General features: G+C 51.1%; 1 protein-coding gene across 1 annotated transcript in view; it reads right to left on the reverse strand.

Moving 5' to 3' along the window:
* The window catches only part of LOC137454317 (zinc finger protein 850-like), a 291,247-nt gene that overhangs the window by 231,444 nt on the left and 36,268 nt on the right, over positions 1–23,535 (reverse strand). The window contains exon 3 of the mRNA XM_068164368.1: positions 6,530–7,330. Coding sequence (XP_068020469.1) covers positions 6,530–7,330 — 801 coding nt within the window. The remainder of the gene's footprint in view (positions 1–6,529; positions 7,331–23,535) is intronic.

Here is a 23,535-nt window from a genome sequence, read left to right on the forward strand (position 1 = left end):
TTAGCAATTTTGCTTACTTTTGTTGCCCTGAACATAGCCATCTCTCCCTGCTCCCCAGTCCTTTCATCACACATTGTTGCTCTTTTTGTCAAGATATGCATAATGACTCCCAGTATTGATTTCTCCTCTTTTGTTATTTGATTGCCTGTTATGTATTCATCAAAAGGAGGCACCAACCCCTGGGGAGGCTCCAACCACCCAATTTCCCTGACTGCTCAACTCTGTCACTGCAGAGCTGCTTCTCTTCTAGGGCACCAACCCTTTTGTCTTCTTTTTGCTTCAGAGCCCCTTGCACCTTTATCTCTGGCGTGCCTCACCTTATCTTAGACATATAGCACATCTATAATCTCCAATATAATTAACTACTCGTTATCAGGTGTACCTCGCCTTATCTTAGACGTATAGCACATCCATAACGTCTGGCGAATCAGGGAACGTCACCGGCATAAAGGCAGACAGATTAATCTCACAGAGACTAATCCAATAGCCACCATTAGTGGCACTGACAAACAGGAGCATCTCCACAGTCCTTAAAAACAAAATGTCTTCTTGATGGTGCAAGTGAGAGTCATAATGAATAGTTGGTCGAGGCAAACGTTCGGGGTCACCATTTGTAATAGTTTAGATGTTTTAATTACCTCAAGCAATGCTTCCAGGACAGGATGTAAGCAGGCAAAGACATTTATTACGTTGCACAGCAAGGTTCTCTGGTCTATCAGCAGGCACAGGTGTCACATCTCAACTGGTCATCCTCTACTGGCATGCCTGTCATTAAGGCGTTGTGGTGGTTTGAGCCTTAACTGGGGCTTAAAAGCTCAGATGGGGCCAAGGCTGAGAATCCTCTTCCCCAACAGAGAGAGCAAATCCACCAAGAAATAATTTGGGTTCAGCTTGGAAATAGAGAGGCAAAGGATTTTTCTTTAAACAGTGTATATATATATATTTGTGTAACAATGGCAGGCAGGGTTCAGAAGGGTAAGGAACAAGGATGGATGGGAGAAGGAGAGGAAAAGGAAAAACAAATTATGAGCTACAGAACCAGTCCTTTGCAGAGTGTGGAAGCAGCAGGAAAGAGAGCAATGCCTGCAATTCTCCTCCATCTTATACCCCTGCTGGACAAGGAGGGGGGAAGTGGAACAGACCAAGTCAGTTTCCCAGGGGAGGAAACACACCCCCCAGGGAGGGCAAAAAAACTCTCAGGAGCCCTCCTCCCCTGTTTTTTTCCAGGATGGGCATAGCCCACCACAGGCTGACAATAGGTCAAAACAACAAAACAATGTTTTAACACATCCCACCAAACGCTGCCCAGCTTCTCTCAAAGACAAAACATAGCTCTCTCTAATTCAAGCAAAGGCAAATCTTCCCTCTAGTCTTCTCAAGCTAACCAAAAACAGCCCTCTTCCCACAACCAACCCTTTTTTCCCCCTGCACTTCTTTTTTCTCAGGCACCAACCCATTTTTCCTAGGTGCTTTTTTCTCTCAGGCATCAACCTTCTTTTTTTCCTGCAAGTCTTTTTCCTCAGGCACCAACCCTTTTATTCTCTGCTCTTGTTTTCTTTCAAGCAACAACACATTTTCCTCTGTACTTCTTTATTCTCAGGCACCAACCATTTTTTCCTCTGTGGTTCTTTTTCCTTGGGCACCAACCATTTTGCTCTCTGCTCTTGCTATCTTTTGAGCACCAACACATTTTTCTGTGTACTTCTTTTTTCTTGGGCACCAACCATTTTTCCCTCTGCACTTCTTTTCTTTCAGGCACCAACCCTTTTATTCTCTGCACTCCCTTTTTCTCGCTCACCAACCCTTTTATTCTCTGTGCTTCTATTCTCTTGGGCACCAACCATTTTGTTCTCTGTGCTTCTTTTTTCTCACACACCAAACATTTTTTCCTCTACTATCTTTTTTCTCAGGCAGCAACCCTTTTTTCTCTGTGCCTCCTTTCTCTCCAGCACCAACCCCTTTATTCCCTGCACTTCTTTTTTCTCAGGCATCCATTATTTCTATTCTTTCTGTTTCTTTTTGCTCAGACACCAACCCTTTTTTCCTCCATGCTGCTTTTTTTCTGGGCACCTACCCTTTAATTCCCTGCACTTCTTTTTTCTCAGGCACCAACACTTTTTTCTCTATGCTTCTTTTTCTTGGGCACCAACCCTTCTTTCCTCTGGCCTTCTTTTTCCTCGGGCACCAACCCTTTGTTTCTCTGATGTTGTTTTTTTTTTGGGAGCCACCCTGGTTTTACTCTGTGCTTCTTTTCTTCTGGGTACCAACCTTTATCTTCTGTGCTGCTTTGTTCTCGGGCACCAATCCTTTTTTTCCTCTGATCTTCTTTTTTCTCTAGCACCAACCTTTTTTCCCTCTGCACTTCTTTTCCCTTGGGCACCAGCCTTTTCTCCTCTGTGCTTCTTTTTTCTTGGCCACCAATCATTTTTATCTCTACACTTCTTTTCTCTAGGGCACCAACCCTTTTTTCCCCTTCACCTCTTTTTCCTCCAGCACCAACACTTATTTCCTCAGCACTTCTTTTCTCTTGGACACCAACCCTTTTCTTCTCTGCACTTCTCTTTTCTTGGGCACAGACCCTTTTCTACTCCGCTCCTCTTTTCTCCCGGGCACCAACACTTTTTTTCTCTGAGTTTCTTTTTCCTTTGTGCACCAACCATTTTTCTTCTCTGGGCTTCTTTTCTCTCAGGCACCAACCCTTTTATTCCCTGCACTTCTTTTCTCTCAGGCACCAACCCTTTTATTCCCTGCACTTCTTTCTTCTCAGGCAGCAACACTTTTTTCTCTGTGATTCTTTTTTCTTGGGCACCAAACCTTTTGTCCTCTGCCCTTCTTTTCCCTCGGGCACCAACCGTTTCTTCCTCTGTACTTCTGTTTCCTCAGGCACCAACCCTGTTTTCCTCTGCACTTCTTCTCACTCGGGCACCAACCCTTTGTTTCTCTTTGCTTTTTATCTCTTGGGCACAAACACATTTTTTCTCCACACTTCTTTTTCCTTGGGCACCAACACTTTTATTCCCTACACTTCTTATTTCTTGGGCACCAACAATATTGTTCTCTGCCCTTGGTTTCTTTCAGGTACCATCACATTTTTCTCTGCACTTCTTTTTCTCTCAGGCACCAACCCTATTTTCCCTGAGCTTCTTTTTTCTCGGCCACCAGCTCTTTTTTTCTCTGAGCTTCTTATTTGTCAGGCACAAACTATTTTCTTCTCTGCTCCTTTTTCCTCGGGCACAAATCATTTTTTTCCTCTGTACTTCTTTTTTCTCATGCAGCAATGCTTTATTTCTCTGCACTTCTTTTTTCTTGGACACCAAGCCTTTTTTTCCCTGCACTTCTCTTTTCTTGGGCACTGACCCTATAATTCTCTGCACTTCTTTTTTTGTGGACACCAACCCTTTTTTCCTCTATGCTTCCTTTTCATCATGCACTAACCCTTTTTCCCTGTGCTGCTTTTTCTCAGGCACCAACCCTTTTTATCTCTGAGAGTCTTATTTTTGTGCACCGACCTTTTTTTGCTCTGTGCTTCTTATTTCTTGGGCACAAGCAATTTTATTCTCTGCTCTTGTTTTCTTTCAGCACCAACACATTTTTCTCTGTACTTCTTTTTTCTTGAGCACCATTCCTTTTTTTCCTCTGTACTTCTTACTTCTTGGGCCCCAACTATTTTATTCTCTGTCCTTTTCCCTCGGGCACTCACACTTTTATTCCCTGCACTTCTCTTTTCTGTCACCAACCCATTTATTCTCTGTGCTTCTTTCTTCTCGGGCACTGAACATTTATTTTCTTCATCTCTTTTTTCTCAGGCATCAACCTTTTTTTCTCTTCACTTTCTATCTCTTGGGCACCAAGACATTTTTCTTCTGCTCTTCTTTTTTCTCAGGCACCAACCCATTTTTTCCCTGTGCTTACTTTTTCTCGGGCAGCAACCCTGTTATTCTATGCACTTCTTTCTTCTCTGATCCCCTTTTATCTCAGGCACCAACACTTTTATTCTCTGGGCTTTATTCTTGGGCACCAAATCTTTTTTTTCTAGTGCTTCCTGCGCTTCTTTATTCTCAGGCACCAACCCTTTTTTCCTCTGCCCTTCTTTTTGCTCAGGCACCAACCCTTTGTTCTGTCCACTTTAGAATAGAATAGAATAGAATAGAATAGAATAGAATAGAATAGACCAGACCAGGTTGGAAGAGACCTTCAAGATCATCACATCCAACCCATCATCCAACACCATCTAATCCATTAAACCATGGCACCAAGCACCCCATCAAGTCTCCCCCTAAACACTCCCAATGATGGCAACTCCACCACTTCCCCAGGCATCCCATTCCAATGGGCAATAACTCTCTCTATGAAAAACTTCCTAACCTCCAGTCTAAAGCTCCCCTGGTGCAGCTTGAGACTGTGTCCTCTTGTTCTGGTGCTGGTTGCCTGGGAGAAGAGACCAGCCCCCACCTATCTACCACCTCCCTTCAGGTAATTGTAGACAGCAATAAGGTCTCCCCTGAGCCTCCTCTTCTCCAGGCTAAGCAACCTCAGAACCCCCAGCCTCTCCTCATAGGACCTGTACTCCAAACCCCTCCCCAGCTTTGCTGTCCTTCTCTGGACACCTTCCAGCAAGTCAACATTCTTCCTAAACTGAGGGGCCCAGAACTGGACACAGGACTCAAGGTGTGGCCTAACCAGTGCAGTGTACAGGGGCAGAATGACCTCCCTGCTCCTGCTGGCCACACTGTTCCTGATGCAGGCAAGGATGCCATTGGCCTTTTGGCCATCTAGGTGCACTGCTGGCTCATGTTCAGCCTACTATCAACCAGTACCACCAAGGTAGCTTTCTGTCTGGCTGCTCTCCAGTCATTCTGACCCCAGCCTGTAGCACTGCATGGGGTTGTTGTGGCCAAAGAGCAGCACCCGGCACTTAGAGGGCCTCAGCCTCCAACCAGATGGAGGGGAGAGACAAACTGGTTTGTTGGACCACACAGAACCAAAGGCCTGGCAACTTGAACCCATGAGAGGACAAAGCTTTATTAGATACAGGTGCCCAGAGTGCTCTGACACCATCAAACCATGAGGGGTGGAACCCATCTGTGTTTCTGGTGTGACAGGAGGATCCCCACACCTGAATGTGTTGGAAGCTGAGTACTGGGATGCAAGCCACAGTTTGCTTTCACTTGGAGGCATGGAAGGAGTCTCTGGGCTCGATTGCCCCAGAGCTGGAAACACAGCCCCAGCATTTGCAGCATTTGGACTGGACATGGACTGATGCAGACTGTGCTGGAACAGAGTGGAGCTGCAGAGCACCTGCAGTGAGCAGCCCTCTGGGTACTGCAAAGTGACCTTCTGTGGAGTGAGAATGGACAGTGCCTGAGGTGTGCTGCTGATTGCTGCTGGGCATGGTGCAGGTGGCACAGAATGAGGGCTTGGGATTATCAAAGGTTAAGTTGAAAATTGGCTGCCATTACTCCACACCATCCTGCCTCATGCCACCTTCACAGGGACAGTGCTGGCTGGAGCAAAGTACTACAGGGCTTGAAGTTTGGATTGCAACTTGACAGGCTTCCTGTTCTGCTGCTGTTGGGTTCTGGCTCTCAGGTGCTGACTCTTTGCTGACGGGGAGGGCTGCAGGGGTTTAACTCCTGGATGCTGCTCACTGCTGTGTTTCTTTCTGCAAACAGCCTCAGGTCAGTGTGCATTATGGGATCTCCTTTGGATTCAACTCTTTTGGGCTTATCTCAAGTCCTTATCTCAACCCAGAGGGGTTTTTGGGTTTTGTGTGTGTTATTTTTCCCTCACTTCTGTTTTGGGGGGGACAGGCAGCTTAACCTCTTCTCAGCTCTTCAACCTGTTCCAGCCCCAGAGTGGAAAGCCAACAGAAGCTTTCTGAGTCCTTCCAAAGATCTCCATGAGCTTCCCCCTATACCCTCCAAAGACCCCAAGAGTCAGTACTAGGACCATCCAAATCCCAAACACCTAAGATCACCTGAAAGCCCCTGCAGAATGCCTCTGAGATGCCCCTCAAGACTCCTCTGAGAACCTCATTTTCCCCTCCCTGAACTGGGCACACAGCTCCACCCCATCCCTTGGGAGCAAATGCCCCCAAAATTTGGGCATTGAGGCAGGGATATCTGAAATAAAAGCAAACAGACAGGATTTGGGTAGCTTTTGGGTTTTATTGACACATTTGGTCAACAGACGGAGGATTTCTTACCCCAGGGAGACACAAAGCATTGGGGAAGAACCAGACAGACCCTGGCAAAGCCCTGCCCACCTCCACTGGGAGCTCCAGCTGTGCTGACTCAGCACTGTAATTGTTCTCATTAGCAATAATTGGTGTTCAGAAGGGCAGGAGTTGTTTGTTGATGCTGGTGTCCCCAGTCCCTGAGAAGTGCAGAGGAAAAAGGGATGATTTTGGTGCTGGAAAGGCCCTCTCAGAGGGGCCGCGATTACCCAACAGATTCTAGGTGGATTTATGCCTCCCCTCCAGTGCAGGCTGCTCTCTGGTGTGGATGTAGCGGTGCTTGTTGAGAAAGCCCTTCTGGGTGAAGCGCTTACCGCAATCAGCACAAGTGAAAGGCTTCTCACCAGTGTGGGTGCGGCGGTGAGTAATGAGGGTGCCCCGCCGGCTGAAGCTCTCGCCACAATCAGCACAAGTGTAGGGCTTCTCACCAGTGTGGGTGCGGCTATGAGCAATGAAGTTGTGCCTGTGGCTGAAGTTCTTGCCACAGTCAGCACAGGTGTAAGGTTTCTCACCGGTGTGGGTGCGGTGGTGCTCAATGAGAGTGCTCCTATGCCTGAAGGCCTGGCCACACTGAGCACAGCTGAACAACTTCTCGCCAGTGTGCACACCACGGTGCTCTGTGAGATCTCCCTTCTTGGTGAACCTCTTGCCGCAGTCGGCACAGCTGTACGGCTTCTCACCGCCTTGGGTAAGTTGGTGCTGGATTAATGCAGTACTCGTGGTAAAGCTCTTGCTGCACTCAGCACAGGGGAACAGATGCTCGCCAGTGTGGATGCGGCAATGGATGGTGAGAGTGGAGCTGTGTTTGAAGCTCTTGCCGCAGTCCCTGCAGAAAAAGGCCTTCTCACTGGTGTGGCTGAGGTGGTGTTGCCTAAGAGTAAAGATATGCCTGAACGGCTTCCCACAGCTGTCACAAGAGAAGGGCTTCTCTCCAGTGTGGGTGCGGCGGTGCTGGGTGAGATTACCGCGCTGGGTGAAGCTCTGTCCGCAGTCAGCACAGGTGAACGGTTTCTCTCCAGTGTGGGTGCGGCGGTGCTGGATGAGCTCAGAGTTCCGGCGGAACCTCTTGCCACAGTCACCACAAACGAAGGGACGAGTGCCAGGTTGTGGGCAGTGGTGTTTCCCTAGCTCTGAGCTACTTGGGAAGCTCTGCCCACACTCAAGGCACTCATTCACCTCTTTGGGTGACACTGAGGGACCTGCTCTGGCTTCATCCTTCTCCACACATTCCTCCCCCTCATGCTGGTCGCCTTCATCATCATCATTATCCTCCTCTTCATAGTTGTCATTCTCAGCATCATCCTCCATCTTCTCCTCTTTTTCCTCCTCATCCTCCTCTCCCTTGGGACTGCACATTGGCTTCTCCAACTTGATCTCTGGGTGCTGCTTCTCCTCCCAGCTCTTGTCTGGGTCCTTCTGTGAGGTCATACTGTGGGAGGGGTTACAGCTCTGCAATAGGGAAGATGGAAGCACCTGAGCCCAGGACCTCAAACCCTCAGATCCTGACTGGGTCATGACAGTCCCTGACTCCCACCACCCAGTTAGAGGAGAGAAAGCAGAGGGGACCTCAAACCTTCAGTTTCTGCCACAGTGTGGGCACAGACCTCTAATATCTGTACTGAGACCCCAGGTTCCTGTGATCAGTGCCCTGAGGTACCCTGGGACTTACACATGGTCTTGTCCTACACTGCTCGAGCCTGGTGGCATTGGCAGGGTGGTTCCTGGCCCAAGCCCTGTCCTTTGATCTCCCCTGGCTCAGACAATGGAGGCAGCAGCACTGACCAAGGAAGAACAAACCACCTCCAACCTTCTCCCACCACCCTCTAAATCCCAACCCCCAAACATCACCTCCTGCTCACAACACACTCCCAGCAGCCTGGAGCATTCCTCAACTCCCACAACACCTGATGTGCCTCAGAGCTCCTGGAGAGGTGAAATATGCTGGACAGGAGGAGGTGGAGGCTGGGAGCTGCCCTGGGGCTGGGGTCCTGCTGTTAACCCACTCTGGGTTTCTTACCTGATGGGCTGCTCCAAGGGGCAGGTCTGCAAATTCTGCTCTTCCCCAGCACACAGGGGCAGGGATGATTGAGAGACCACTCAGCCCCTGACAGAGAGAAGCAAAGGGCTCAGGGGAGAGCACTGATCTGCAAGGGATGGTTCAACACTGCCCAGGACCAGGCAGCACAGCTCAGCCTTGCTGGGGGCAGCTCCCAAGCCCAGCAGCACAGCCACAGCACACAGCCAGGGCTGATCAAGATGGGAGGCCTCAGCAAGTGCAGACTCAGCTCCTTGCCCAGCACACATCCCCCAGCACACAGCCCCCAGCACACAGCTGCAGGCCAGCACCACAACACAGCTGCCTCCACACAGCCTCTCCCAGGCCTTGCCTAAAGCTTCCTCCCACTGCCTGCCCAGGCCTCTGCTGCCTGCAGCTGCATTTGATAGCAGATCTTGCTCTGGACCAGATCTCCTCCCTAGCTCTGCCCCAACCACATCCAGTCTGTGCTCAGCTCTGCACTGCACACACCTCTCTGCTGCCCACTTCCCAAGAGAAGATAACAACAGCCCTCAGGACACACACAAAGGGAGCTTCATGATCTCTGCAGATGCAGCAAAGGGGGAAGGGACTTGGGCAGCTTCTCACTAAACCTCTTCAGCCCTCACTGGGATGCTGCAGGAGTCTCTGGCTCCTGCCCAAACCTCACACCTCCAGCACCCTTCACACACCTGCAGCCCAAAGAGACTCAGTGGAAAGGGTTTGGCTTCCTTCTCTCCCTGACCATTTCTCTCAGCTTGCTCTTTGCAGTTCCCTGGAGCTGCCACTCCACATCCCCAAGAGAAAATGAGGTTTGATGGGAGGGCACAGTGCCCATGGGCTGCTGTTCATCTCCCAGCTGACACAGGCAGAGCTGCAGCACAATTCACTCCTTTCACCTCCTCCAATGCTGCCAGATTCTGCCATTCCCTGCACACACATTTGCCACCTGGGCCCTGGATCCTCTCCCCTTTTGGAGGGGACAAGGCCTAATTCCTGCCTGACCACACCCAGGCCCTTCCCTCATTCCCAGCCTATCCATGTCCCTGCTGCCTTGGCTGTCCCATGGCCCTGTGTCCCCCACCTCCACTGCCACTGCAGCTAGAAGGGTGGAGTGGGAAATGCTGTGGCTGAGGAAGCATCTAAGGAACTGGGCTGGAAGCAGCAGCACAAGAATGGAAGGGGCCTGAGACTAAAGGCTGGGATCAGCTGGAGGGCTGAAAGAACAGCACCAAGCCAAGGGGGGGTTACAGATGAGGGCTGGGGAGGGACCCTGCAGACACCTCAGGCAGCAACTGATGAGAGCAAGGGGGGCAGAGAGGGAGTGAGACCACAGGTGACTCCTGCCATGGGGGATGGCTGGGCTGTGTGGCTAGGAGCCTTGGGTGCCTGCTTGGGCTGTGCTGGATGTCAGGAGGGGTCAGGGGACTGTCCTGAGCCAGGCAGGGTTTGGGGCTTTGAGCTTCAGGGGTCAGCTGCTGCCAGCACCATTGTAGGCCAGAGCCAGGCAGAGCCACACAGCTGCTGAACTAAGCCCTCCCACCCCCTGCAGCCTTCACCCTCCATCTCTCCATCCATTGCTCCATCTCCACTCACTTGCTGCCCTCTCAGAGTCCACAGGGCCACAGCAAGTCCCCAGGGCTGATCTACACAGCCAGTAGGGCCCAACAGAAGCCTCTGGATGAGAGCATGGAGGAGAATCCCTGTGGTGGGTGGAAGGCACTGGGATGTCTTACAGCAGAGAGTAGAAACCTCCAGAAGGGACAGCAGAGTCCAGAGGGACACCACAAAGTGTCATCTAGCTTACTTCATTTCCACAAGGCCTGCACCCACTCTCCACAAAGGAACAGCACAGGCTCTCCAACCTCCTTTGCCCTTCCTCTCTGCTCCCAGGAACATCTTCTGGGATCTCTCTCCGCAGAGGAGCTTTGAGGCCTTGGCAATGCTGCCAACTGTGGCCTGCAGCGGCCTGGCTCACCTGGGAGCTGCCTACCAGAATCTGTAACTGCAGCTCTTGGGTATGGAGGAGGAGGGGCAGAGAGGCATGGGGGAGGGGGAAGGCATTTGGGGCCTGGGGTTCTGGCCTGCTTTGGTGGAGCTCTGGAGGAAGCTTTGGCCTAGGGAGGTTGCTTGGCTCCCGTGGCCCAGGCACACTATGGATTGTTGTGGATTGGATGCTTTGCACTGTAGGATGCAGCTCTGAACAGCACAGCCATGGAAACTGCCCAATTCTATCCAACTCTCTGGCCACAGCTTGGCATCAACTCCTTTCACAAGGCTCAAAGAGAGCCTCTCTGGCTCCTGAAACCTAAGGCAATACCCTGCAGAACAAGGTGGAGGAGCTCAAGGGGACAAGCTGCAGAGGGGGCCCAGGGCAACCTCCTGAGCTTCAACAAGAGCAAGGGCAGGGTCCTGCCCCTGGCCTGGCACAATCCTCACAATCAGGACAGCCTGGGGGAGGAGGGGATAGGAAGCAGCCCTGCAGAAAAGCATTGGGGGGTGCTGCTGGACAAGAAGCTGGACAGGAACAGACAGGGGGAGCCTGCAGCCCACAAGGCCAAGGGCAGCCTGGGCTGCACCAAAAGCAGCAGGGCCAGAGATGGACAGAGGCCATCCTGGCACTTGGCTCTGCTCTGCTGAGACTTCACCTGCAACACTGCAGCCAGCTCTGGAGCCCTCAGCACAGGAAGGACATGGACCTGATGGAGAGGGCCCAGAAGAGGGAAACAAAAATGATCAGGGGCTTGCAGCAGCTCTGCTACCAGGACAGGCTGAGGGAGCTGGGGGTGTTCAGCCTGGAGAGGAGAAGAGAAGGCTCTGGGGAGAGCTGAGTGACCTTCTGGTACCTGAAGGGGACTACAAGAAGGCTGCAGGGACAGCACCAGAGGCAATGGCTTCAAACTAGAGCAGAGCAGATTGAGATTGGAGGGGAGGAACAAGTTCTGCACCAGGAGCCTGCTGGAACACTGCAACAGGTTGCCCAGGGAGGGGCTTGAGGTCCCAGCCCTGCAGAGGTTCAAGGTCAGGCTAGACAGGGCTCTGGGCAACCTGAGCTAGTGCAGGATGTCCCTGATGACTGCAGAGGGGCTTGGACTGCAGCACCTTTGCAGCTCCCTGCCAACCCAAACCACTCTAGGATTCTAGGAGTCTAAGGGCAGCCTCCAGGGAGAGCAGGAAAAAGATGAGGCAGAGGAGGACAAGGAAGAGGACAAGGAGGAGGAGAACCAAAATCCCTTCCCAACTCCTCCAAACCTCTGCCAAATTCCTGGAAAGCTCTTCCAGCTCTGCAGAGTTCATTCTGAAGAGAGCTGAGGGAGTTGCTAGGCTCAGGGATGTCTTGCACACTCGGCACAAATGCTCCAGAAGCTTTCCAAGTGCCCTCAAAACCAGCAGCACAGCTCTGCTGCCACACAATGCCAGGCTGCAAGGGACCCCAAGGCTCAGCTGCTCCAACCTTGCCAGCTGACACTGCACTGGAAAGGAGCTGGCCCAGCCCCCTGCCAAGCTGAGCCTTCCAACTCTGCCCTGCAGGGGAATCCACCACTGCCCTGGGGAGATGATTCCAATGGCTGACTGGCAGGGAAAAGCTTTTGCCTCTGCAGGGCACTGTGCCACTTCAGCTCAACTCTTGCAGCTCAGAGCCAGCCCCCAAGCTCAAGAAGCAGCAACTAAGACCAGAGCCAGACCCTGAGCCCAGCACCAGCCCCTGAGCTTGAGAACCAGCAGTGAACATCAGAACCACTTCCCAAGCTCAAGTACCAAGCCCAAAGCTCAGCACCAGCCCCCAAGCTCACACTCAAATCTAACATGCAGACTCAGCTCCAGGGCTCAGAGCCAGCAACTAAGCTCAGAACCACTTCTCAAGCTCAACAACCAGCCCCCAAGCTCAGCACCAGCCCCTGAGCTTGAGAACCAGCAATTAAGGTCAGAGACCCTTCCTAAGCTCAACAACCAGCCCCTGAGCTCAGAGCCCGCCCCCAAGCCCAAGAAGCAGCCCTGAGCTCAGGGAACAAGCTCCTGAGCTCAGACCCAGACCCCAAGGCCAGCACTACTTCCTGAGCTCAGAGCCAGCCCCTGAGCTCTAGAACCAACCCCCAAGGCCAGAACCACTTCCTAAGCTCAAGAACCAACCCCCAAGCCCAGAGCCTGACCCCTGAACCCCAAACCAGCAAGTAAGGTCAGAACCAATTTCCTTAGCTCAACAGCCACTTCTCAAGCCCAGAACCAGGCCCCAAGCCCAGCACCAGCAACTAAGGTCAGAACCACTTCCCAGCTCGAGAACCAGCCCCCAAGCTCAAGAGCCAGCAACTAAGGTCAGAACAACTTCTCAAGATCAAGAACCAGCCCACCAGCCCCCAAGCTCACACTCAAATCTAACATGCAGACTCAGCTCCTGGGCTCAGAGCCAGCAACTAAGCTCAGATCCACTTCCCAAGCTCAACAGCCAGCCCCTGAGCTCAGTGCCAGCCCCCAAGCTTGAGAACCAGCACCTAAGGTCAGAACTACTTCCCAAGCTCAGAACTAGCCCCTGAGCTCTAGAGCCAGCCACTAAGGTCAGAAGCACTTCCCAAGCTCAAGAACCAGCCCCCGAGCCCAGAGCCAGTCCCCAAGCCCAAGAAGCAGCCCTGAGCTTAGGGAACAATCTCCTGAGCTCAGACCCAGACCCCAAGCCCAGAACTACTTCCTGATCTCAGAGCCAGACCCTGAGCTCTAAAACCAGCAACCAAGGTCAGAACTACTTCCCAAGCTCAAGAACCAACCCCCAAGCCCAGAACCACTTCCTGAGCTCAGATGCAGTCCCCAAGCCCAGCGCCTGACCCCCAAGCTCAAGAGCCAGCAACTAAGGTCAGAACCAACCCCCAAGTTCAGAACCAATTTCCTTAGCTCAAGAACCACTTCCCAAGCCCAGAGCCAGCCCTCAAGTCCAGAACCAGCCTGTGAGCTCAAGAGCCAGCAACTAAGGTCAGAACCACTTCCCAGCTTGAGAACCAGCCCCTGAGCCAAGAGCCTGATCCCTGAGCTCAAGAAACAGCCCCCAAGCTCAGAGCCAGCTCCTAAGCTTTAGAACCAGCAACTAAGGTCAGAACAACTTCTCCAGATCAAGAACCAGCCCACCAGCCCCCAAGCTCACACTCAAATCTAACATGCAGACTCAGCTCCTGGGCTCAGAGCCAGCAGCTAAGGTCAGAACCACTTCCCAAGCTCAGGAACCAGTACCCAAGATCAGACCCAGACCACAAGCCCAGAAGCACTTCCCAAGCCCAGCGCCAGTACCCCTAGCTCAAGAACCAGCAACTAAGGTCAGAAACCCCAAACTCACGCTCCAATCAAAAGTGCAGACTCAGCACCCAGGCTCACAGCCAGCAACTAAGGTCAGAACCACTTCCCAAGCTCAAGAACCAGCTCCCATGCTCAGAAGCTGCCCCCTAGCTCAAGAATAAGCCACCAAGCCCACACCCAGCCCCCGAGCCCGAGAGCCTGCCACTAAGGCCAGAACCACTTCCCAAGGTCACAGCCAGTCCCTGAGTGCAAACACCAGCCCCCAGCTCAGTGCCAGCAACTAAGGTCAGAACCACATCCCAAGCCCAGAGCCAGCCCCCGAGCCCAGAGCTCAAGAACAACATCCCGAGCCCAGCCCCAGGCCCTGAGCTTGAGAACCAGCAACTAAGGTCAGAACTCATTCCCAAGGTCAGAGCCTGCCCCCAAGCTCAAAAAGCAGCACCTGAGCCCAGAACCACTTCCCTAGCCCAGAGCCAGCCCCCAAGCCCAAGAACCAGCAACTAAGACCAGAACCACTTCTCGAGCTTAACAACCAGACCCCGAGCTCACACTCAAATAAAAAGTGCAGACTCAGCCCCCAAGCTCAGGAATCATCAGCCAACAACACACCCAGCCCCCAGGCTCAGACCCACACCCAAGCTCAAGACCCAGCTCCCAAACTCTTGGGGGCACCAGAGCTGCACACAGCACTCCAGCAGCACCAAAGTTCAGAACAGGTCCTCAAGGTCAGGCCCAGATCAAAAGTGCAGACCCAGATCCCAAGCTCAGATGCAGCTCCCAAGCTAAGGACCAGCAAACAAGCTCACCCCCAGCCCCCAGGCTCAGAGCCAGTTTCACAACTTTGCTTATTTCAAGTTCCCTTCATTGCAGTTCTGCGAAGTGTCCAAATTGAAGCATTCAGAGAATGCTTTGGCCTGGAAGGGACCCCAAAGAGCAGACAGCTCCAACCCCCTGCCATGCCCACAGACACCTTCCACCACACCAGGCTGCTCAAGCCCTCATCCAACCTCACCCTCAGCACCTCCAGGGAGGGGGCAGCCAGCACCTCCCTGCCCAACCTGCTCCAGGCTCTCACCACCCCCACTCCAAACTATTGCCTCCCAAGCTCCACTCCAAATCTGCCCTCCTCAACCTTCAATCCAGTCCCTCTCAGCCCATCACTCCCAGCCCCTCACCGAAGTCTCTCCCCAGCTCTCCTGCAGCCCCCAGCAGCTACCACAAGGCTGCTCCAACCTCTCCCCACAGCCTTCTCCTCTCCAGCCTCAACAGGCACAACACTCACAGACCACCCACATAGGGGAACTGCCACAGCCCTCCCACCACCCCCAGGGCCTCCTGCACACCCCCTCCAACAGCTCAACCTCCTGCCCCTCTTGGGGGCACCACAGCTGCACACAGCACTCCAGCTGGCAGCACACAATGCTGCCAGCACAAAAACCATTGCAGCAAAAGCCTCAAGCTGTGCTCAGCTGCCAAAACCAAAGGGACCTCAACTTGGCCACCAGAGAAAGGACCAAACTCAGCCAAGACACTGATCCAACACCCAAGGCTGCACAAAACAACCAGCAACAGCTTCCAGCAACAGCAGACCTGCAGCTGGGCTGCAAAGCTCTGCAGAAGAAAACCACTCCAGAAGGGCTCCAGGGCCCCAGGGATTGCAAAGCCCAGGCTCTCACTCTCCTCCTGCACAAGGAAAGCTTGACTTGCCCACAAGAAGCCAAACACTTCCCCACACCAAGCCATCCACACCACTTGACTTTCAACCTCCTTCAAGCCCTTGCCTGGCAGCAGCACTTCCTCAGCCCACAGCTCCAGCAACACCACAAGGCCTTGAAGGCTCTCCTGCACTCCACACCTCTCAGCCACACCCACACCCCTTGGCCACCCACAACCCAACAAGCTTCCTGCTCACCACTTCTCTTCCCAAGCCTCACCTCCCTTTGGCCCTCTCAGCACACCACCAACTGACCCCAGAAGGCTCCAGCTGACAGCACTGCTTGCAAGAATCCCAGGCACTTCCAAGGGCAGACTAGGAGCCCAGAGGCAAAACCCAAACCTTTCCCCTCTCCACAGGACTCTCTCCCATTTCCCATTCTTCCCAGCACCTCCAGCACCTAAGAGGCATTTGCTCTGGGGCAGCTTCCTCACACAGCCACACAATTGCCTGGCCTGCAAAAGACCTCTCTCAGCACTCAGGCCAACTGCCAGCCCCAACACCACCAGGGACACCAAACCATGGCCCCATGGCCACACCTTGCTGCAACACCTCCAGCCATGGCCACTCCACTGCCTCCCTGGGCAGCCTCTGCCAGGCCCTGACCACTCTGGCACCAAACTCATTCCTCCTCCTCTCCAACCTAAGCCTCCCCTGCCACAATTTCAGGACACTTCCTCTCCTTCTGCCACCTGAGACTAGGCACAAGAGCCCAACCCCCAGCTCACTGCAGCCTCCTTGCAGGCAGCTCCAGAGGCCAAGAGGTCTCCCCTCAGCCTCCTCTTCTCCACACTAAACACCCACAGCTCCCTCACCTGCTCCTCACCAGCCCTGCTCTCCAGACCCTTCCACACCTTTCTTGCCCTTCTCTGCACCTGCTCCAGACCCTCAAAGTCCTTCTTGGAGTCAGGGGCCCAAAACTGACCCCAGCATTCCAGGGGTGGCCTCCCCAGGGCCCAGGACAGGAGGACAATCCCTGCCCTGGCCCTGCTGGACACAGCACTGCTGAGACTTGCAGAGCACTGCAATTGCTTTGCTCACTTGCAGCAATCATTTCCTTCCCTTCCCAGCTCATTGCACAGCAAAGAGCAGCAAGGGAATTGCTTTGGCTTCTGCTGAAGCTCCTCCAAGGAAGCTGCAGGACTTCTCACCACCAAAACCATCAAGAACAGGCTGCCCCCAGCCCAAGCCAAACCTTTCAGTCCAAGTCAATGCAGTTCCTCAGCCACAAGCAGACACTCAACAGCTCAGCCTCATTTGGCTGCCTGCCAGCAAGCATTTCCCCAGAGGCAGAGCAGCTGCAGCACAGCAGTCTGCTTCTGACCATGCTTCCTGCCAGCACAGCTGACAAAAGCTCTGCACAGCTCTCAGCCTGCAGCCACACAGCAGAAGCTCCTCCTGCCCTGAGCCTTTCTGTGCTCAGGAGGCCTGCAGAGAAACTGAGAATCACTCTGCAACCCCCCAGGGAATCTTTGTGCCTCAAGAGCTTGCAGAGCACAGAGGCCTTGGATGCCACCACCCCCAGCACAGCCAAACCGCCCCACAGCTGACACCAGCCCCAGGCGCTCCCAAGCTCAGGCTCAGCACAGCACCCACGCCTGACACCCCCACGGCACCCAGCACACAGCCTGCCCACAGCTCCCCCCCGCGCCTGGCCCTCAGCCCAGCCGCTGCCCTTCAGCACAGCAGCCACCCGGCACCTGCCAGCACAAAGCCTCCAAACCCCCAGGGCTCCCCCACACACCCCCACAGCAGCCTCTGCTGCAAGCCACACCCCACGCTCACCACCACCTCTCCTGCACACAGCAGCCCCCACAGCGCCGCTGCCACCTCAGCTCTGCTGCCAGCCCAGCCCCCAGCACAGGGACACAGGGACACAGGGCCAGGGACAGCCCCTGCAGCCCACCAATGGCTCCGCCTGCAACACAGCAGCAGCCAAAGGGGGCCTGCAGCCTGATTATGGAATCATAGAATCAGTCAGGGTTGGAAGGGACCACAAGGATCATCTAATTCCAACCCCACTGCCACGGGCAGGGACACCTCACACTAGATCAGCCTGGACAGAGCCTTGTCCAGCCTGGGCTTTAACACCTCCAGGCATGGAGCCTCAGCCACCTCCCTGGACAACCCATTCCAGGGCTTCACCACTCTCATGGGGAAGAACTTCCTCCTCACATCCAGCCTGAATCTCCCCAACCCCAGCTTCATTCCATTCTCCCAAGTCCTATCACTTCCTGACACCCTAGGAAGTCCCTCTCCAGCATTCTTGTAGGCTCTCTTCAGATACTGGATGGCCACAATAAGGTCACCTCGGAGCCTTCTTTTCTGTCAAATGCAATCATTGCAATAAACAACGGCAGAAGAATCAAGACTATGAGGACACAGCATTTCCCATGCAGTCGAACATTGATCACAATAACTGTTATGATAATCTGGGATCAAAAGCATCAATCAGAAGAATGCACCACAGCACCATGTGAATTAGGACTGAATATTATGGTTGGTTGATTGTTGTGTGATTAGAGAAAATGTTCATATGGACTTATATGTGTCGCAGAAGGGGGACTTGGCAAGGACACAATCAATATGATTGATAAGCAAGTTCCAACTTTATTGCCCAAATAGCTCACATTTATACAATTCCTGATAATTACACATACATGGCAACATACAATTGGTTATAAGCTAAATGTCAATCCCACCTCCTGCGGTTTTATATCCTGCTACAGCTAACCACAAGTTCCTTCTTTGCTTAGCACAGTTTTGCATTTTTCTACTCAAGGTCGCGCTGTCCTTGACAGTGATTGGCTTAAACCAGCTGCGTTCTATGTTGTACAAGTTCATCCTCGCTAAAGGACAAAATGTTTTTGTGACCTTCAATAACCAGCCATTCCTCCACAATTCCCCAGTTTTTCTTTTGTGTAAGAAAAACTCGAGATGTTACCTTATTTACGTTTCGCATAACACATCCATATACAATACACAAAAGAAACAAAACCAATAAAACAATAGCAACCAATCTTAAACCTTTTTTAAATAAGGCTAAGAACCAAAAAAAACAAATCTCCAAACCAAAATCAAAAACATTGATCAAAAAATTAACATCTTTAACAATTGATTAAATATGATTTTCTAACCAAGCAAGCTTTTTATGAGTCGACTGACTGTGATCGGACAAATTAAAACAACACATGCCTTCAAAATTTTCACAACCATGACCATGAGCTAAAAGCAAAAATCAACAGCAGCTCTATTCTATAAAAATACATGTCTTAAACTATTTTGATCTACAAGCAATTGATCTAAAATTTCAATAATAACTCTAGCTTGTTTAACTGACCAGCAAGCCAATTTCTCAATTTGCCTTAAGGCCTGCTTAGCAGCAAGATGAGGAAAAAACAGAAAAGCAAAAATATTCACTATAACAGACTACAAAGCTATATCATCATCACAACTATCATCCAGATAGTGCAAAGATCGTTTTTGTCAATGTCATAATATTACAGTGATGTTTAACCAGTCTCGATATCTAGGAGCAAATAGAGTAAGTTTGCCCAAATAACACAGACCTCCATAGGCATTTCTTGGTATACCCTGCCATGCTCTGTCACCACAAATCAAAAAGATTCCAGGGGGCAGAGCCTTGGCTGTAGCATTGTTCCATAAAAGAGACACATCTCCCCCTCTTTTCTTCTGCACAGTTTGACCAAACTGTAATGCTCCATAAGCACCAAACACTGTACCATTGTTCACGTTCACTGTCCCATTATTCACATTCACAAAGTCCAGCTGACCCTGAAACGTATCATTCCATCCACAATAAGTACCATAAACCTGATAATATTCTTGAAGAAAAGGTGTAACAACATAAAAACCCTTCTGTTTTCCCTTCTGCTCTCAATACCCATCCCCAAACACAATACACGTACGAGTCCAATTACGAGATGCGTTGTCAATTCGTGCAGAGCCCAATAGTTGCAGTTCTTGCGGGTTCCAAGGTAAGGTAACATTCAGTCCTTTAATAAGTCCTGCAGCACAATCTGAGGTGCGAGTATCCTTTGAACAATCACCATAAACACTATAATTCTGAAACACTTGATAGTCAAAATCAGGAATACCCACCAAACATGTCTTAAACAGCAAGATGGAGTCTGGCCTATATACTCTGTTCAAACAACTGTTCCATAGAACCATGTCCCTGCAATTGAAGCCATTCCTCAACATACAACTGTGGCTGATCAAGGAGAGACTCAAAGTTGAGTCCAAGGAGATGTGAAATGGCACAAATGAAACAATGCTGCAAAGGAAAGGGCCTCTGCTTGGCACAGCTTGGCTTGATGGTTTCTGCCTTGCTCAGGAGAAAGTGAAGCAGAAAAGGCCATGGTGAAGATCTCTGCTCTCCCAGTCCTCTGGAATAGGACTGCAGGTGCACGATCAGCTTCCCAGGGAGGAGGGAAACAGGTTGCAGAAGTAGCTGCTCAGGAGGGAATGGCTCCAGGCATGGTCTTTGCCTCAGAAGGAGGAGTGGGCACAGCGCTGAACACAAGCTGTAATGTTTCCATGGATTAGAGAGGAAGGACATCCATAGACATGGGTGAGTGTGGTAGGGTGGAAAGGGTAAGGCCAGGAAGCCTCTTCCCTCCCCCCTGTAAAGTAAAAGGAAAAAAAAATTGAAGGGAAAGGAAAAAAAACTCACAAGCTGAATTAGAAAAGCAGTGGAGCTTTATATTTACAAAGCAATGAAGGGTATGCAGGGGAATATTTACAAATTTACAATATCTACAATATATACAAAGATATACAACAGAGTAACACAGAAATGAGAGTAACCCCCCTCGGCAGAGAGGGGGTTCCCCACCTCCGCTCTCCCCTCTCTCCCCCCCTTTCCCCAGAGTGGGATAGAAAGAGAGAGAAAAGAGAGGAAAAAAAAATGTTAGAAGCAGTTTGTGTTAATTGGAAAGGAGTTAATATACAGGCCTGGTATCTTGTTTTCAAGGCCGAGGCCTTGGCAGAAAGCCCAGCACAAGACAGAGCTGCTGTGTGGAGGAGCGGAAGCAAGACTGACTGAAAAGTCCTGGAAATGTCCAGTTCACTCCCAGCTCAGAAGGTGCTTCCTCCCACTCTCCCAATGAAATTAGTTTAGATTATTCCTTCCGTTTACCAACTTCCGTCCACCATATTCCCTTTCTTAAGGGGGCAACGTCAACCAGCCACAGTCCACCCCTTCTAAACAATTTCATTGGCTGTTCACACTGTCCATCCAATCCAAAACGATATTTACAGTTCGTGAGCAAAGTTCATAGTCCATTCCGGCTATGCTCAGATGTAGATGATTCAAAAGTCCAAGAAAATCAGAAAATGAGAAAAATGGAAAACAGTTCATTTCTTCGCCGACGAAGCAAAGAAAAGGGAAACAGGGATTCTCAGGGTCTCTTAGTTGACTCAGGGCTCTCAGGGATCTCAGGGTTCGTGCACCGTAGATTCCTCGTTGATTCTTCCTTTGGACGCGATGTAGCTGTACAGCAGTTTGAAATTAACCTCTTTCAGCTAAAGTTAAATTTCTTTGTGGAATACACTGAATTTCACCATTCTTTTGCATTACCCAATAAGTGTGACCCGGACCTTCAGCTGAAACCACCCCTCGGACAGGTTTAGCCTCTCCTGAGGGTGAAAATACCCAAACAGTTTTACCTAACAGGTTCTTTTCTCTAACAACAGGAACTCTATCACCTTTCACTTTCCGTAGCAAATCTGAATGTGCAGGTCCAGCTTGGTTCACTGAACCTCTACTATTTACCAGCCAGGTTGCTTGTGCTAAATGTTTTTCCCAGTTTTTCAAAGATCCACCCCCCATGGCTTTCAGAGTGGTCTTCAACAAACCGTTGTAGCGTTCAATCTTCCCTGAAGCTGGTGCATAGTAGGGAATGTGGAATATCCACTCAATACCGTGCTCTTTTGCCCAGTTCTTTACAAGGTTGTTCTTGAAATGAGTTCCGTTGTCTGACTCAATCCTCTCTGGAGTTCCGTGTCTCCACAGGATCTGTCTCTCCAGACCGTGAATGGTGTTGCGTGCAGTTGCATGTGGAACTGGATAAGTTTCCAACCATCCAGTGTTTGCCTCTACCATAGTAAGCACGTACTGCTTACCAGAACGAGAACGTGGTAGAGTGATGTAGTCAATCTGCCAAGCTTCACCATACTTGTACTTGGACCATCTGTCACCATACCACAAGGGCTTAAGTCGTTTTGCCTGCTTAATAGCAGCACAAATGTCACAGTCATGGATGACTTGCGTGATAGCATCCATGGAAATGTCTATGGATCTGTCACGAGCCCATTGGTATGTTGCATCTCTGCCTTGATGTCCTGACGAATCATGAGCCCACCGAGCTAAGAATATCTCACCTCGGTGTTTCCAGTCGAGATCAAGATTAGAGTCCATGTCTACTTGAGAAACTCTTGCAGCTAGATCTGCCTGATGGTTGTGTTGCTGTTCCTCAGTAGCTTTGCTCTTAGGAATGTGAGCATCGATGTGTCTCACTTTCACTGGAATTCTCTTGATTCGATCAGCAATGTCCTGCCACAGGTTGGCTGCCCAAATGGGTTTTCCTTTCCTCTGCCAACCACTCTTCTTCCAGTTCTTTAGCCAACCCCATAGAGCATTGGCTACCATCCATGAGTCGGTGTAGAGATAAAGCTTTGGCCATCTCTCACGTTCAGCCACGTCGAGAGCTAGCTGGACAGCTTTTACCTCTGCGAACTGACTGGATTCTCCTTCTCCCTCTTTCGCCTCTGCAACTCGGCGTGTTGGACTCCACACTGCAGACTTCCACCTTCGCTTGTTCCCAACAAGACGACAGGAACCGTCTGTGAACAAAGCATATTTCTTTTCATCATCAGAAAGGTCATTGTAAGGAGGAGCTTCCTCAGCACGAGTTACTTTCTCCTCTGGAGGTTTGGCACAGTTGATACCTTCAGGCCAACTTGAGATCACCTCCACTAGACCAGGCCTTTCAAGATTTCCCATTCGAGCTCTCTGTGTTATCAGAGCCATCCACTTAGACCAGGTTGAGTCTGTGGCATGATGTGGTGTGGAGCCCTTGCCTTTGAACATCCAATTCAAAACTGGTAATCTGGGAGCTAAGAGAAGTTGTGATTCAGTTCCAATCACTTCAGAAGATGCTTTCACTCCTTCATAGGCAGCTAAAATTTCTTTCTCTGTTGGAGTATAGTTAGCCTCTGAACCTCTGTAACCTTGACTCCAGAAACCAAGAGGTCGTCCACGTGTCTCACCTGGAGCTTTTTGCCACAAGCACCAGGTTGGACCATTGTCACTTGCAGCCGTGTACAAAATGTTCTTAATGTCTGGACCATCTCGGACAGGTCCCAGACCCATTGCTTGAATTACCTCCTGCTTTATCTGGTCAAAGGCTGCTTGTTGTTCAGGTCCCCAGTGGAAATGGTTTCTCTTTCGAGTCACATCATACAGAGGTTTCACAATCTGACTGTATCCAGGAATGTGTAGTCTCCAAAATCCCACTATCCCCAAGAAACGTAGGGTCTCTTGCTTGTTGGTGGGACTTGCCATGGTAGAGACTCTATTTACCACATCCACTGGAATGTGTCGGCGTCCATCTTGCCACCGCACTCCCAGAAACTGAATCTCTGTGGTAGGTCCTTTCACTTTGTCTCGTTTGATGGCAAAACCTGCATTCAGAAGAATGTCAATGATTTTGTTACCTTTCTCGAAGACTTCCTCAGCAGTTTTACCCCAGACGATGATATCATCGATGAACTGGATGTGTTCTGGAGCACTGCCTTTCTCCAGAGCATCGTGGATCACCGCATGACAGATGCTTGAGCTGTGGATCCAGCCCATTGGCAATCTGTTGAAAGTGTACTGGATTCCTCTCCAGGTGAAAGCAAACTGAGGCCTGCATTCCTCTGCTATGGGAATAGAGAAAAATGCATTGGCAATGTCTATGGTAGCATACCATTTGGCCTCTTTGGATTCCAGCTCATACTGCAGTTCCATCATGTCTGGTACTGCTGCACTCATAGGTGGTGTCACTTCGTTTAGGGCTCGGTAGTCTACCGTCAGACGCCAGTCTCCATTCTGCTTCCGCACAGGCCACACTGGACTGTTGAAAGGTGAATGAGTTTTGCTGACGACTTTCTGACTCTCCAACTGACGAATCAGATTCTGAATGGGCAACAAAGAGTCACGGTTGGTTCTGTATTGTCTGTGATGCACAGTCTGAGAAGCAACCG

This window comes from Melanerpes formicivorus, unplaced genomic scaffold (genome assembly GCF_026170545.1).
Source record: "Melanerpes formicivorus ecotype bairdi unplaced genomic scaffold, bMelFor1.0.p_v2 SCAF_80, whole genome shotgun sequence".
In the NCBI taxonomy this organism is placed as follows: Eukaryota; Metazoa; Chordata; class Aves; order Piciformes; family Picidae; genus Melanerpes; species Melanerpes formicivorus.